We start from the raw sequence: 15,444 nt of genomic DNA, 5'->3' as shown, positions 1-15,444 counted from the left end.
AGTGCTGCCAAATAAACCTGTTAGACTTTAACCTGGTGTTGTGAGACTTCTTACTGGACAGTTTAACACCAGAAATAGAGACAGAGAGGTCAAGGAAGGGAAGCAAAATGTCAGAGATGGACCATGTGGAGGTGATAGAGGGGTGGAAAGTGGAAGCAAAATTGATACATTTTTCCCAGGTCCAGACGAGGGCATGAAGTGGCACCGAAATAATTCTACCGATAAAGTTGTTTGAAAAATAACACTGCAAACAATATGTGAACAATGCGTAAATTATGCACATCAGTATCTATGTATGTATGTTGGGGGGTGGGGACGGGTGGTGCTAAACGGTAGCACAAAACTGGACACTTGCAAATTGGAAATCCATTTTGGTTTTCTACTAGCTTTACTGGAAAACAATTGGACAGGCCGTTAAAAAGGCTGCAGATTCAGTAAAACCTGTTCTGTTCTGCCACTGAATATCAATTTCACTCTGTGCCTTTGAAAACAAATGATTTGCTTTTACACACTGGAGGGTAACCACCAAGAGAGAGATTTGCACATTTCACAACTGTTGTCTAGCAGACTTCAGTCATTCATTCTCAGATTTTCTGACTAAAGGTTGCAAGTGCAATTTTTCACTTTAACTATCCTATTCCTGATTGTAAACATGTCGGAGCTGTACAAAAGAGTTCATTCTGCAGTAAGCTGTTGAGTTATCTCTTTTTACAAATTACATACCCTACATTTCTGACACTTGAGGATTTATGAAAAATCAAACACTCAACCATATGCTTTCAATGCAAGCACTCTTGACATCCAGTCACTGCTCCCTCAGACTGAGTAATTTACTTGCTTTGCATTTGCTAAGGTTTTTTTCTGCTTGTAAGCTCAGAACTGGCACAAATATAAAGAAACTGCCAGCTTTTATGTATCAATGGTGTACAAAGTAGCTTCAGCCAAAAACAGACTGTTTAAGACGTTCAAATCTCATTCCTAATCAGGCCCGTAGCAAATCTAGTCAATCCATGCAAAGTTATTACTTCACAACTGTTTTCTGGAGTGCTGCCTGAAGGCTCAACTGTACAATAGTTTTCACTCCTCGTTTTAAAATTTGATAATTAAAGTAGAAATGAATCAAGTAAAATTTTAAAATTGTTCCATTTTATGTTTTACAATATCCACTTACAAGGACACAATCTTCTACATGATTTTTGATGTATATATGTGGTTGCATGTTGTCAATATAAACGATGGTCACAGATTTTAAAAATATGTGCTGTTTATTATTGCAATTGGGGTTGATATTCTGTCCCAAGCACTGAGGAACTTGGGCTGTGTCTAAATCTGTGGTTGGGGATCAAGACAAGGGGGTGGGGGATGATGGGGTGAATGGGCACGTTCATAAGGCCAGGGTAGGGGGAAGGCGGGGAGGGGTGACTCTGATGGGCCGAGGGACACCCAACAGGAAATTCCCCCCACCTTGCATGACACCAGCCTGTGAAGCTAAAGCTGTTGAGTTTCCTGCATGGCAAGAGGTGGAGTGGGACCCTTTGGTAGTCATTAATTGGCCGGCTAAGGGTCAGAATAGGCCCAATGATTGCCAGCCTGTCCAATGCTTCTCCCTCCTTCATACAATTTCAGAGGAATCAAGGTGGGTGGGGGATGGGAGGCCATCTGCTAGATTTTACATGGTTCCCCCAACCTTGAACCTGCTTTTGTTGGTGAGGGTGGATGGGGTATGTGGTTAGGGGATGTAAATTCTAGCCCCATGTCACCAGATTATTCGCACAGACCTCGGGATTTTTAATCCAGTAACAATTAATGCTGCTGTATTCGAGTTTTTTGATCGTGGTGGATTTGATTTGGTAAAATGAACCATATGTTCTAAGACTCCTAATTTACTCCCAAGTTCGGCGCAGCATCTAATTTACCCACAGAGTAATTTGAAGAGCAACATATACTCAATGTGCTATTCTTGCTGCTAAGTGGTAATACTATTATTGACTTAAAGTTCGGTTTGTCACTTTTAAATTGTCAGCATTTCTAAAATTACGATTTATCTTTGAACCAAACAGATTTTCCTGAATTACTTTAGATTGCAGTTTGCCATCATACACTCGACAATATGGCACTGATTATGAAGAGAGGATTTCAGATGATAAAGAAAAATGCACAAGAAGAAGAGATTAATAAGTAACAAATACTTGTATTTTTTGACCACAGGTAAATATATTGACTACTATTTTCCTCGTAACATTTGACGCAAGAACAACAATGCAAGAGCCAAGCACTTTCACATTTTTCAATTCTGGCAGTGTAAATTAACGTAACTGTAGTTACTCATCTTGTGGATTTGGGAGACTTTAGCCATGCAATTTAATATTTATTTCCATCCTCTGCACTGAGTGGTTGCATTTATTTGAACACACACATACACCCACCTCAGTCAATCAGTTGTGCATCTCATGTTCAGAAACATACAAAATGTTAGCCATTCATGTCATCACATTTTAGAACTCAGAACAATTGCACCTGCTGCCTAGGATGACTTGTTGTATAATTACAATAATTAAGTCTTGTGTATCACAATGGAAAGGTCAACCAGCTCATACTCTGTACAAAGGGAAACTTACGACTGACAGTAGATTTCTTACTTGGAACAACAGCTGTCTTTTGCATCACTGCTTCACTCGGCCTGTAGACAGCAAAATGCCTAACAATATGACAATATAGCACCATTAGGAGATAATAGCTGATGTATAATTGTCACACTGCCCTCTAAAGGATGATACAGTGAGTTCAGCTTACATACCTGCTTTGCATCTGCTATTGGAGCATAAGTCATTATGTATATATAAGGTCATTTAAGATTATAACAATGGAGTTTCATTGGCTTTAATTGTACTTGGTGAAATTACTGTGAAACTTGAAAATGATAAATTATAGATTCCTCAATACGAAAGACATCAAGAAAGGCTATTTTCCATAATACTTAGTTTTTTTCACAAAAGGTTTTCTGTCCTGGCCACTTGGACCTGGCAGTGGAACGCACTGGAAAAAAGACTGAATACGCATAACCTGCCATGTTTTAAAGTAATGGATATTGGGCACTGAACCCGGATAAAAAGCCTGAAGACAAACAATAGGTCAAACCTGTAATCAGTGCCGAGATACAAGGTGATCATGTTAATTTCAGTTCTGTAAACTTTCTATCTTAACATTGCAAAGATAAACAGGTTTAACTCATAGATTTTGGCACAGCTACTTGCTGTGGAGAGAGTTATTGCCTGTGCAAAAATTAATGGCAGCAAGTGCAGGTTTAAGAACACATTTATTTATGGGCTGGTCAGCACTCGATGAACCCATTGACTTTATATGAAGTAAAAGAAGCTGCTGCTGGTAAAGAGAAAGACCTTGTGGAGTTATCACTTTCCTTTTCTTTGCAACGTGACATGGTTTCCATTCCACCAAGATTAGAAATGCTGGAGAAGGTAGCTCGGTAATCTGCTTAAACAAATGTACCACTGATAAAACAGCCTCTGTCTTGGATTATAACCTGATTCTGATTGCTCCATAATTATGCAATTTAACTACTACTGCTGTAGGTTTTGGGCCCCCTGTATAATTATCTAAACCGCTTTATTATGCAGCTAAAAATCCTTAATTCACAGCAGTAGATCAATATTACACATTACTGGCAGAACTGTAACAGCATCACTGCTTTCATTGTCCTCTTGCTTACAAAGTTGAACTCAAGTACAGAAGGCTATTACAATTGATCATGCTTGCTCTTTCCTAGAATTTATTTGGATCCCAAGTTGCCAATTAAAAAATCTGACGATGGAAATCACCTGTAACTTGACTTGAGAAGATGACTCAAAAATGTAAAGGAAGCAACAATTTTAAACTTCGTAACCAAAGATATTGTTTCTTTTAAAGCAAAGGCCAGAATGCCTTTAAAGACCAATAAAGTTAAAGCTTATTTATTAGTCACAAGCTGTTTTACATTAATACTGCATTAAAGTTACTGGGAAAATCCCCTAGTCGCCACACTCCGGCACGTGTTTGGGTACAGAGGGAGAATTTAGCATGGGCCATACACCTAACCAGTCTTTCGCTCTGTGAGAGGAAACCGAAGCACCCAAAGGAAATTCATGCAGACACAGGGAGGACGTGCAAACTCAGCACAGTGACCCAAGCCAGGAATCGAACCCAGATCCCTGGTGCTGTGAACAAAGGCAAAGAATATTACAGCACAGGAACAGCACATGCCCTCCAAGCTTGCACCAATCATGCAGCCCGACTGAATTAAAACCCCTTACTCTTCCAAGGACCATATCCCTCTATTCTCATCCTATTCATATATTTGTCACAACCCCCCCTTAAAAGGCGCTATCATATCTGCTTCCACAACCTCTATTAGCAGCGCGTTTGTGGCACCCACCACCCTCTGCATAAAGAACTTGCCTTCTACATCTCCTTTAAACTTTGCCCCTCACTCCTTAAACCTATGCCCAATAGTAATTGACTCTTCCATCCTGGGAAAAAATTTCTGACTATCCACTCTGTCCATGTTCCTCATAATCTTGCAGACTTCTATCAGGTCACCCCTCAACCTCTGTCATTCCAGTGAGAACAAACCACGTTTCTCCAACCTTTCCTCATAGCTCATGCCCTCCATACCAGGTAACATCCTGGTAAATCTTTTTCTCTACTCTCTTGAAATTCTCCCCATTCTTCTGGTAGATGTGGCAACCAGGATTGAACATAATATTCCAAGTGCAACCTAACTAAGGTTCGATAAAGCTGCAACATGACTGCAAATTTTTAAACTCTTTGCCCTGGCCAATGAAGGCAAGAATGCCGTATGCCTTCTTGACTACCTTCTCCATCTGCGTTGCCACTTTCAGTGACCTGTGTACCTGTGCATCCAAATCTCCCTGCCTATCAATATTGTTAAGAGTTTTGCCATTTACGGCATATTTCCCATCGTATTAGACCTTCCAAAATGCATTACCTCACATTTGTCTGGATTAAACTCCATTTGCATCTCTCTACCCAAGCCTCCAACCGACTTATATCCTGCTGTATCCTCTGACGGTTCTCATCGCTCTCCTATCGTCCACCAACCTTTGTGTTGTTTGCAAACTTACTAATCAAACCAGTTATATTTCCCTCCAAATCATGTATATATATATTTCAAACAGGACAGGTCCCAGCACTGATCCCTGAGGAATGCCACTTGTCACAACCTTCCATTCAAAAATAGACCCTTCCACTCCTACTGTCTGTCTTCTATGACTGAGCCAATTCTGTATCCATTCTGATCCCGTGCGACTTCACCTTCTGTACCAGTGCTAACCACTGTTCCACCATGCCGTCCATAATCAATCAATACGACTTGTGATGCAGGTCCTCAGGAGGCCCCAAAATTACTTGTTAGGGAAATAATGTTTTATATAATAATCCACTGAATATCAACTCTGTATCTGGCACAAATTCTGTTCACTAAGATTGCTGCCCTGTTATGTTCTGCCATGATGTGGATATGCCGGCGTTGGACTGGGGTAAACACAGTAAAAAGTCTGACAACACCAGGTTTTAGTCCAACCGATTTATTTGATAGTAAACTCACTAGCTTTCGAAAGCTAGTGAGTTTACTATCAAATAAATCGGTTGGACTAAAACCTGGTGTTCTCACACTTTTTACTATGTTCTGCCATTGCAGTTGTTGAGCTGCAAACATATAATATGGCAGGCATATGGGAACTTTACGTCTCGTAAGATGATGGTTTGTGCTGTGGTCATCAACTCTGTGTTAACCATTACCTGCAATGGCTCAGAAATCCCACTCTGGCATGGCAGTCCTTCGCTGCAGAGGAAGACAGTGCGCTGAGAAGGTGCACATTCCGCAAGCCTCTTTTCTCTGGATTCTCTTCGCAGCCAGTTCGGCTTTCCATTTCTGCTCACCTCATCCATTTCCCTTCCAAACAGTCCAGGCTCCAGAGGTCATGACCATCAGCAATTATCAGTGTCAATATCCACCATTTTCATATCTCGCTTGCAGGTGGAGGTATGGACAACCATGAGATCATGACTCAGTGGCCAATTCACTGTACAGATGGTCTTAGGGTATACAGTTGTCATCCAGCTGATGAGCCAGTGCAGACCTAGCAATGTAGGCTGATGGAATTAGCACACTCCACCACCTCCAAGTCGGTGACCTTGTCCTGCCAAGAGATGCTGAGGATAGACTTGAGGCAGCAAATTTGGAAACTGTTCAAATTTTTCTCCTGCCTACCACTGAGTGCGCTGAGGATGCAAGCTTGGTCAATTCACAGTTTGGTGTTCCTATTCAGCCCGATGTTGTTTCACATTCTTACTCAACTTGGATATAACAGCTGCAACTTTTGCCATACATGTGTTGATTTCAGCATCAAGTGACAGATTGCTTGTGCTTGTGGAGCCTAGATATGTGAACGACCTCCAGTGTCATACTGGCTGTATGGCTACATCCTGGGCTCCCTGATGCTGATGGTCAATTGAAACTAAATAGCCTGACAACTCCCATATTAAATTGCTGAATGATTTGATGAAAGAATGAATGAACAAAGCAACAATGCACAGAAAGAAAGAAAAAGCCACAGACTGTTATTTTGTTTATTATTCTATTATGTAGCTGTCTTCAGAAGTTTCTAAAGATGAGATAGCAAGCCAAAATACCAGACATTGAGGTGCTCACTCAAGCTGGTGATCCAAGCATCCGCACCATACTGAGAACAGTCACAGCTGAATTAGGCTGGCCATGTATCCAGAATGCCTGTCATTTACATATCAAAGCATATCTTCTGTGGAGAGCTCAAGTCTCTCATGGTGGTCAAAGAAATTCTACAAAGACACTCTGAAGGTTCACTTCAGAGTTCTGACAGCAACTATTCATTCTGGAAGAAGTTTGCCAGGAACACTGCAATCAAATAATAAAGGGTATGGTCTCGTTTGAAAACAAAAAAATACTAGAATCAGTGAGAAAATTCCAGGATAGGAAATTCTAAACCAGTAACTCACCCAAATCTCAATCAATTATTTTTTTCCTACCCTATTTGCAGCGGAAGTTTCCAGATGCGGATCAGCCTTGGCAGTTATCTACATACCTATCGGAACCTTACCAAACACCTCAGAGGATGAACTTTGTCATCTTTGCCTCCAAGAACCAACAACCAATTGTATGTCATGATTTTCCTGCTATATGCATTAATTGTGAGAAGGTGGCTGGGTGGTGCAATCATTTTAGTTTCTTCTGCTAAGGTATGAATGAAAATCTTGTTTTACGTGCTGTACTTACTGACCCATTCTCACCCCATTCCTGTTTGCCATCATTTCCCTGGGGAAATGTTTGAGGCAGGAGCTACTTTCCAAAATGATATATGTAGCATCCCCAGGCAATTTTTAGGTACCAATGAACAGAACCTGATACCAGATGTTGAGTGCTGTGGCCAACTACAGCTACTCAAAACAAGGTCATTCTTGCTTTTTGTTTGGATATAGGCATCACTAGCTAGGCCAGCAGTTATTGTCCATCCCTAATTGCCCTTGAGAAGGTGGTGGTGAGCTGCCTTCTTAAACTATTGCAGTCCATGTAGTGTAGGTACACCCACAATGATGTTAGGGTGGGAGTTCCAGGATTTTGACTCAGCGGCAGTAAAGGAATGGTAATAAGAGCAACGTACTGCAGATGTTGCAATCCAAAACCAAAAGAATGTCAGAGAGAAGAGGAGTACTTCTTCAGAGTAGGCATTCCTGGAAGAGAAGTCGGAGGCATCGGTGATATATTTCCAAGTCAGGATGGTAAGTACTTGGAGGGAAACTTCCAGGTGGTGATGTTCCCAGCTATCTGAACCTTGTTATTCTAGATGGACAAGGTGATTGGTTTGGAAGGTGCTGCCTAAGGAGAATTGGTGAGTTTCTGTAGTGCACCCTGTAGGTGGTACACACTGCTGCCACTGTTCATTAGTGGTAGGGGGAGTGAATGTTTGTGGATGGGGTATCAATCAATAGGGTTGTTTTGACCTGGGTAGTGTAAAGCTTCCTGAATGTTGCTGGAGTGGTTCGATTCTCTGTTATTAGAGATGATCATTTCTTGGCACTTTTACTTGTGGTAAAAATTTTACTCGTCACTTGTCAGCCCAGATCTGGATATTGTCCAGGTCTTGCTGCATTTGGACTTGGACTGCTTCAGTATTTGATGAGTTGTGAATGGTGTTGGACATTATGCATTCATCAAACATTCCCAATCCTGACCTTATGATGGAAGGAAGGTCATTGGTGAAACAACTGAAGGTGGTCTTTGCTGGGAATAAGGGTACCAAAAGCAGAGGTGATTACAATTTTGCAGAAATAGTAGCAGTTCAACAAAACCGAGAGAGAGAGATCAATGGTTTCCTTTCACAGAAGCAGCACTTAATGCTTCAGTACTTGAATATCTCTTTATAAAATTGAAATAGGACCCCAAACAATATTTCTTCTTCATCAACAAAAATTGCCAAAACTGTTTTGTTAAAAGATGCATAGGAATCAACAGCCTTTTCTTGGCCACAACAACAATGACAAAACAAAATATTTGAAAATCCATTTGTCTGCATAAACTCCCCCCTTCCAGTGTGGGTGAAAGAGTTTACTCATTATTTCGTTCCTCGTTAGACTTTAATTAGCACTGTCCTGTTTACAATTATGTTGATTGTACAAGAACATTCAGATTATGTATAAATTCTTCCTTATGAAGAAAATTCATAATTTTTAACTCCCTAAAACTTGTATGATAACATTCTCCACTTCACATATTAGAAACATTACCAAAGCTATAGTATATTTACATACTCACCAGCTTGCACATTAATGGTAGTTTTTGAAGTGTCCTTGCCTAATGCATTCTCAGCCTCACATGTATATTCCCCAGCATCTTCCACCTTCAGTTTATTTATCTGAAGCCTTGAGTTTTTTCTGCAGAAAGAAAATGAAATTGAATCAATCTAAACTATATCTCCATGTAAATTGTCAGAGTAATGAAACAGAAATGTTGAACAAGTTACAGTTTTACTGAAGACGACATGTGTAATCTGCACTTTGATTCATTTTCTTTGCTCTAAATTGTGTCACAACAGGAAACTGTGACTGAGTGAGATCTGTCTACATCTTTACCAGCTAACTACAGACATATTAAATTGTTTAAAAGAGATTTGTTTCAGAAAATACAAGAAAAGACATTGATCAAAAATGACTGCCATGGGTCATCTGACATCTAATACTGTAAATTGATCACATCTCTGGAAAGTTTTTATATGAATTGAAGTGCAGATGTGTTGTATGGAACTTTTTGGGGAATGAGGTCAATTTCAATTCTACCAAGACAATGGGAAGTGCTAACCAGCCAGATATACAGCCGACATTCAGAACCCCCTATGGAGAATGAAATAACCTATTTCCAGTTGCTTTCTATCCTGAAATGTGTCAAATGTGTCAAGGTGAGAAGATCAAGAGATAGGATTACTTGTTGTGCGACAATGACTGCAAGACATGCTAATCAAATTCCTCTCTGAGAATATACAGACAGAAGTTTTAAAAACTAACTCTGTCAAGCAGAATCAGGAGGAGGAAAATTAATATTATAGTCATCCAAAAAATACTAATGGTACAGAGCAATAGAGATCTCTCTCTCACTTTCTCAATGAAGGCCAGTCTTTAACAAAGCATCGACCTGGACCAGATCAACTCCAGAATTCTGCAGGAAACCAACTAACTTCAAATGGTGACATCGTTTGTCTTTAAAGGCAAGCAAAATACATAATCATGTATTCTTTTAACTTTTTATTAGACTCTAACTTTCTTCTGATATCTGTGTGATAGTGTGTTTAGTAGCTAATAAAGTTACTCTTCCTTTGATTCAAGAAATCCTGGTTTGATTGGCTCGCAATTAATAAATAAATACATTTGAATTGGAAAAAGCATTTATGGGGAATATACATTTAAAAACCTTTGTTGCGACCTGTTGAGTGCACTCCTCCTCACCCTGTCATAATAATTGTTTAAATGATCTACTTCAGCATAAATTACTGATACATTTGTCCTGATAAATAAGATTGACAACACTGAGGAATATGGCGAGGCTACCAATGACATTAGTATCTGACCAGGAGAATATGGGCAGCACGGTGGCACAGAAGTTATCACTGCTGTCTCAAAGCTCTAGGGACCTTGTTCGCTTCTTGGCTTGGGTCACTGTCAGTGCAGAGTTTGCACATTCTCCCTGTGTCTGCATGGGTTTCCTCCGGTTTCCTCACACTAATGTATTCACCCACAGGAGATGAGGAATTATCCTTAACTTTTAGTTTATACTTTTCAGATAGCAAAATTAATTCAGATAGTATCTGAAATGTGAATATAAGCAGGCTTTTCAAAAAAATTTGAAAGTTTTTAAAATCACAGTGGGGAAGTTTGACATTCCACAAACAAAAAATGTTTAACAGTAATTGTGAAATTAGGATAGCATTAAAAATTCAGTTATGCCTCATTCAACAAAGTGCAAGTTTTACAAGATTTTTCACAGTGAAATTAAGTGCATATGATTGGAAGTTCTCATCAATTAATAAGGTATCCTACTGATTGCAGTATAGAGGTACCTCAATAGTCCACCTTCTGGAAAAGCATAGAACCGCTAGCAGCAACTCCTGGATTTCCACATTATTCTGCACATGTGTAGACTTTGAAAGTTCCTCGCAGTTTCAGTGAAGTTATGACAGTGAATTTTGAAAGTTTCACCATCATTACCACCAGAATATATGTTTTATATTAAATGTAGTAAATGCAGGAAATTTGTGTCCTCCAGTTGTTTACATGAGAGCGGGACCATCCAAAGGAGCTAAGTGGTGTTCCTTCAGGTGAATGTGGGATAGTGGAAATGATTAGGAAAAATTGTCACCATGTTTCAGCATTAAACTCCATAAATTGCTTGCGTACAAATTTGCTCTGAAAACAAAACAGTGCACCTGTGATATTGGGCCTTAGTTATGCCAAAACCTTCCAAGGCATCCCAGGGTATCAGTGACCAAAAGGGACTGAGGTAAAAATTGGAGGTCAAGTCAAGTTCTGATGTCTTCTCAAACATCACAGCAATGGATTCAATACTAAGATTAAATCTCTATTCAGCCTTTCTGTTTAGTAATGAGCTGTGGCACTGTGGCCTTTTTTTTATTCAGTCATAGGACATGGGCATCACTGACTGGCCAACATTTATTGCCCATTCCTAGTTGTCCTTGGAGGGCTGTTGACAATCAATTACATTGCTGTAGCTCTGGAGTCCCATGTGGACCAGACCAGATGAGGACGGCAGATTTCAAGTTGAGCCGAAGGGCCTGTTTCTATGCTGTGAACCTCTATTTCCTTCCCTAAAAAGGACATCAGTGAACCAGATGGATTTTTCCAACAACTTGCAATGATTTCATGGTAATCAGTAGATTCTTAATTGCAGATTTTTTTTATTGAATTCAAATTCCACCAACTGTCCCCAGATCTTAGCTGAGTTTCTGGATTAATAATCAAGCAATAATACCACCAAGCCATCGCCTCCCCTAAATTCAGTGCAGCATGTACCAAAGTATTTTGTGTACAAAGGCTTTCCAGTCTTCTGTTTTTGATACTTACAGCATAGCTAAATTATTTATAAAATGGTTGTTAAAGACAGAATTGTGCAAAATTTCTAGAATGTTTGATCATTGATTTGTTTAGGAGTTAAGAGTTACTTAAAGCATCCTCACCATCCTCTTAACATAGGTGAGCAAATTGCTTCACTCATCCTAATGATTCAAGAATTACAGAGAGGAATTTACTTGGGCTCATTGTAATAGATCAAACTGCTTTGTTTATCATTTAAAAGTCTAGACATATTCAGTTGAAAGTGCATTTGCAAGGCTAAGACTGTGTGTGAATTTTAGAGCACAGGTCTCTAACTTTCATTTAAGAGCTTTCTCCTTCAGTTGTTTATGTTGCATGAAGAGCTATATGGTTAGTTTCATTTTTCACATTTAACACCAGTAGAAAAAGCATCTCAACTCCTCCAACTTTGCCTATTTACACCAAATGAAAATTTACAACTGAATGTGACCTTGTTCTCAGAGGTAACATAATTATCGTAAACCAGAAACATAAAAACTATGGTGAATTGCAAATACGTGTGGAAAAGGCACTCCTCATGACAGTCGTGCTTTCTCCCCCGCTGTGCCAAACTGGGGGTTTTTGACTTCAACACTGTCATTAGAGAAAGATACCAAATGAACAGAAGGCACTTACCCAATGTGTGAGTTAAAATCAAAGGCAAGTTACCAATCTCATCACCAGTCTCCAGTTATGTAGCAGAGTTAGCAGAAATACTCGATCAGTTTACATCTCCTCACACATATGCTTCATTGATCATAAGAGGAATGGCACTTTACTCATCATGCGCCACATGTGTCCATTCCTCCCATTAGCAACAGTAAAGATTTATTTTATGAGCTGACTATACAAAACACATTGTATTTTGACGGGTACCAGCAGGCAAGATAATGGAGCTGTTAAATGAGGCCGTAAAAATATTCCAGGCCCATTGCATCCTGATGATGTCACTGTACTCTCAAAAAAGCAGTAAGAAGTCTCACAACACCAGATTAAAGTCCAACAGGTTTATTTGATAGTAAACATCACAAGCTTTTGGAACACTGTTCCTTCATCAGATGAGTGGAGAGTTCAGAACTTTCCACTCACCTGACAAAGGAACAGCATTCCAAAAGCTTGTGGCAGTTACAATCAAATAAACCTGTTGGACTTTAACCCGGTGTTGTGAGACTTCTGTGTTTACCCCAGTCTAACGCCAGCATCTCCACATCATGACTCTCAAAAAAGCAACATAAGGTGAGATTTTCCAGCCTGCCAACCACATGTTTCCCGCTGACGGGAGGTGGCGTGTTGTTTGCTAGTGGTGGGATTCTCTGGTCCCACTGCTGTAAATGGGAATGCCCACTGATATCACCCTAGGCCATCAGGAAACCCATGGGCAGGGATGCGCTGCCAGCAGGACTGGGGAATCCAACTGGCATGAATGGCCGGAGAATCCCGGCCACAGAGTTTATTTTATTCTTTCATGGGATGTGGACTTTGCTGGCAAGGCTAGCATTTTTTGCCCATTCATAATTGCCCCTGTACCATTGGGTGAATTTGAAGGTTGGAAACAAATTGTTTCTCATTTTCTGCACGTTTCCAAGATGCATGAAATACTGGCCTGCTGCCCACTTGTAATATCTAAATAACCTTACTCCAGGAAACTTAGGGGGGTCAGCTTTTGAGTCACTGACAAGATGTTGTTATGGTTCCAATTGATGTTATTACTGGACAGGTCAGATCCCACAGTGGAATGTGGCTTGATGGATAATGTTTTTTTAAAGAAACCATGGAGAGCAGTTATTGAACACATTCACAGAACTCTGTTATTGTACTTTTAACACAAAGGCTAAAATGTTTATTAAACAAGGAAAATACTATATTGCACTGGACAAAAAGGTTAGAAATATTTCAATACAAATGTCAGCAATTGAATCAAATCACAATTTGTTCACCTTAACTATACCTTTACAGATAAATGCAAATTTGTAAAAATAACACAATTTACAATATCCATCTTATACTCTAATATTCATAGTAAGTATGCAGTACATGTAAACTAATAGGCAAACTGTGGTCGGACATCCCACACTCCAAAACCAAGTGACAGATGCCACCAAAACAGATTTTATGGATTTATCATTCCTCATTCCCACCCTCCCACTGACGCTTGTCACATCATAAGCCAACCAGTCTTGTGAGGGCTTCCAATCTCCTCGCTTGAAGAACCTACCTTGGGATAATATCAGAAATTCCCTAATGATGCTTTCAGCCAGATGTCTTCAACAATGATCCACCTCCAGGGTTTCAATCCCTCTTTCTGATGTTCCTTTCCCCTGGATCTCTACATGCATTCACACTTCGTCTTCTGCACACACTTTCAGATATTTGGCAATACCAAGCAAAATGCCACTGCTCCAGAGGCCTGCAATACAGCGTCACCAGCCTTTGGTTGCTGCCTCGGATCTTCAGGCTTCTCTCAAGCCCACTTTGCTCTAAGTCTGCTCATTGAAGCTCTCTCTTTAATTCTGGATCTTCTTTCTCTGCTCCTTACATTTAATTGCAGTTAACAGGAGCTGTTTCAGACCGTCATTCTTGTCCCTTAACTAGACTGTCTTCTTGGGGACTCTTTCCATCCCTTCCCCTTGTTTGGGAATCTTCTCCTTTGTTTGGGACCTGCTCCATGACCTTCTCTGTTTGGTACCTTCTTCGTAATGGTGTTCCTCTTCCAGATCAAATTACCTTCTTTCATGCTGTTTCGCTTTCTTCCTTATTCCTTTCTGTGCAGAACAGTTTCAGCTGAAAATATATAAAAATACAAACTGTGCATATGCACAGGGCTTTTCACCGACTTGAAGACAGTGAAAATGGACCAACTGAGCATGTGTGGCCATTTTACATACAGCCTACTGGGAACTGCAGTTCCTGAACTCAAGTGGGTCTGACCTCTGATTTAAGGACAGATTTTTTTCCTCCTTTTTTTCTTTGGGGTTCATCACAGCGTGATTACTATCCTGTCATAGAGCAGGAACTTGTATTTTCAGCCCCTATATCCAAACCTCTTGTACCAGGGTCAATGTTCCATGCATGCTCCCCTCCTTCAACCCCAGCCAATTCTCATGGCCTTTCTGCTGGATTTCTTACACTGGAAGTTGCTAAACTCCCTTCACAGGATTCTTACATCAATCAGAAAACGTTCAATCAACCAATCTAGCTGAATTCAGTCCCAGGTGCAGGTGGTGTGTCAAACCAAAGCAACTCCTCACATCTACAAATGTGTATTTACTGCATAAAGTTACCCTTGTACTTTTGTCTCCAACTGTAAAATCCAAGGTAAGTGGAACATGATTTAAACAGTGTTCTACACAATTGCCTAGCGAATTAATAAAAACTCTCGTGTCAAATATAAATGCAGCAATGCATATTTTGTGAACTTACTTCCCAGTTTTTATCCTGATTTCTTTGTTTTTCTTTATCTCTCTTCCATCTTTGAACCACTTATATGTGGGTCGGGGATTTCCTACAGCCTCACATTTCAGAGAAAGCTTTTGTCCTTCCAGCAGAGTCTGATTCTTCAGTTTCTTAAGCTTTGGAGGGGCATCTGTGAAGACACAAATTAGCCTTGAAATCAGTTCACTGAAAGAGCCTGTTGACCAACTCTCTTCAAATACTAACAGATATTCAAATTAAGTAATCATTACTCTAAAAAATGGTAGCCAGAAATTTCCTCAGAGGTTCTCCCAATTGGTCACCAAAATTTTAAGAGAAGGCCCG

The 15,444-nt window shown here is 40.0% G+C and overlaps 1 protein-coding gene across 1 annotated transcript in view; it reads right to left on the bottom strand.

Annotated features, from left to right (window-relative positions):
• Positions 1-15,444, bottom strand: part of nrg2a (neuregulin 2a) — a 658,989-nt gene that overhangs the window by 116,943 nt on the left and 526,602 nt on the right. The window contains 2 exon segments of the mRNA XM_080201095.1: positions 8,864-8,982; positions 15,109-15,271. Of these exon segments, the coding sequence (XP_080057221.1) occupies positions 8,864-8,982; positions 15,109-15,271 (282 nt within the window).

This window comes from Carcharhinus amblyrhynchos, chromosome 13, assembly GCF_965287045.1.
Source record: "Carcharhinus amblyrhynchos chromosome 13, sCarAmb.v2.hapA, whole genome shotgun sequence".
NCBI classification, from domain to species: domain Eukaryota; kingdom Metazoa; phylum Chordata; class Chondrichthyes; order Carcharhiniformes; family Carcharhinidae; genus Carcharhinus; species Carcharhinus amblyrhynchos.
This window is presented reverse-complemented; position numbering and strand designations above follow the sequence as displayed.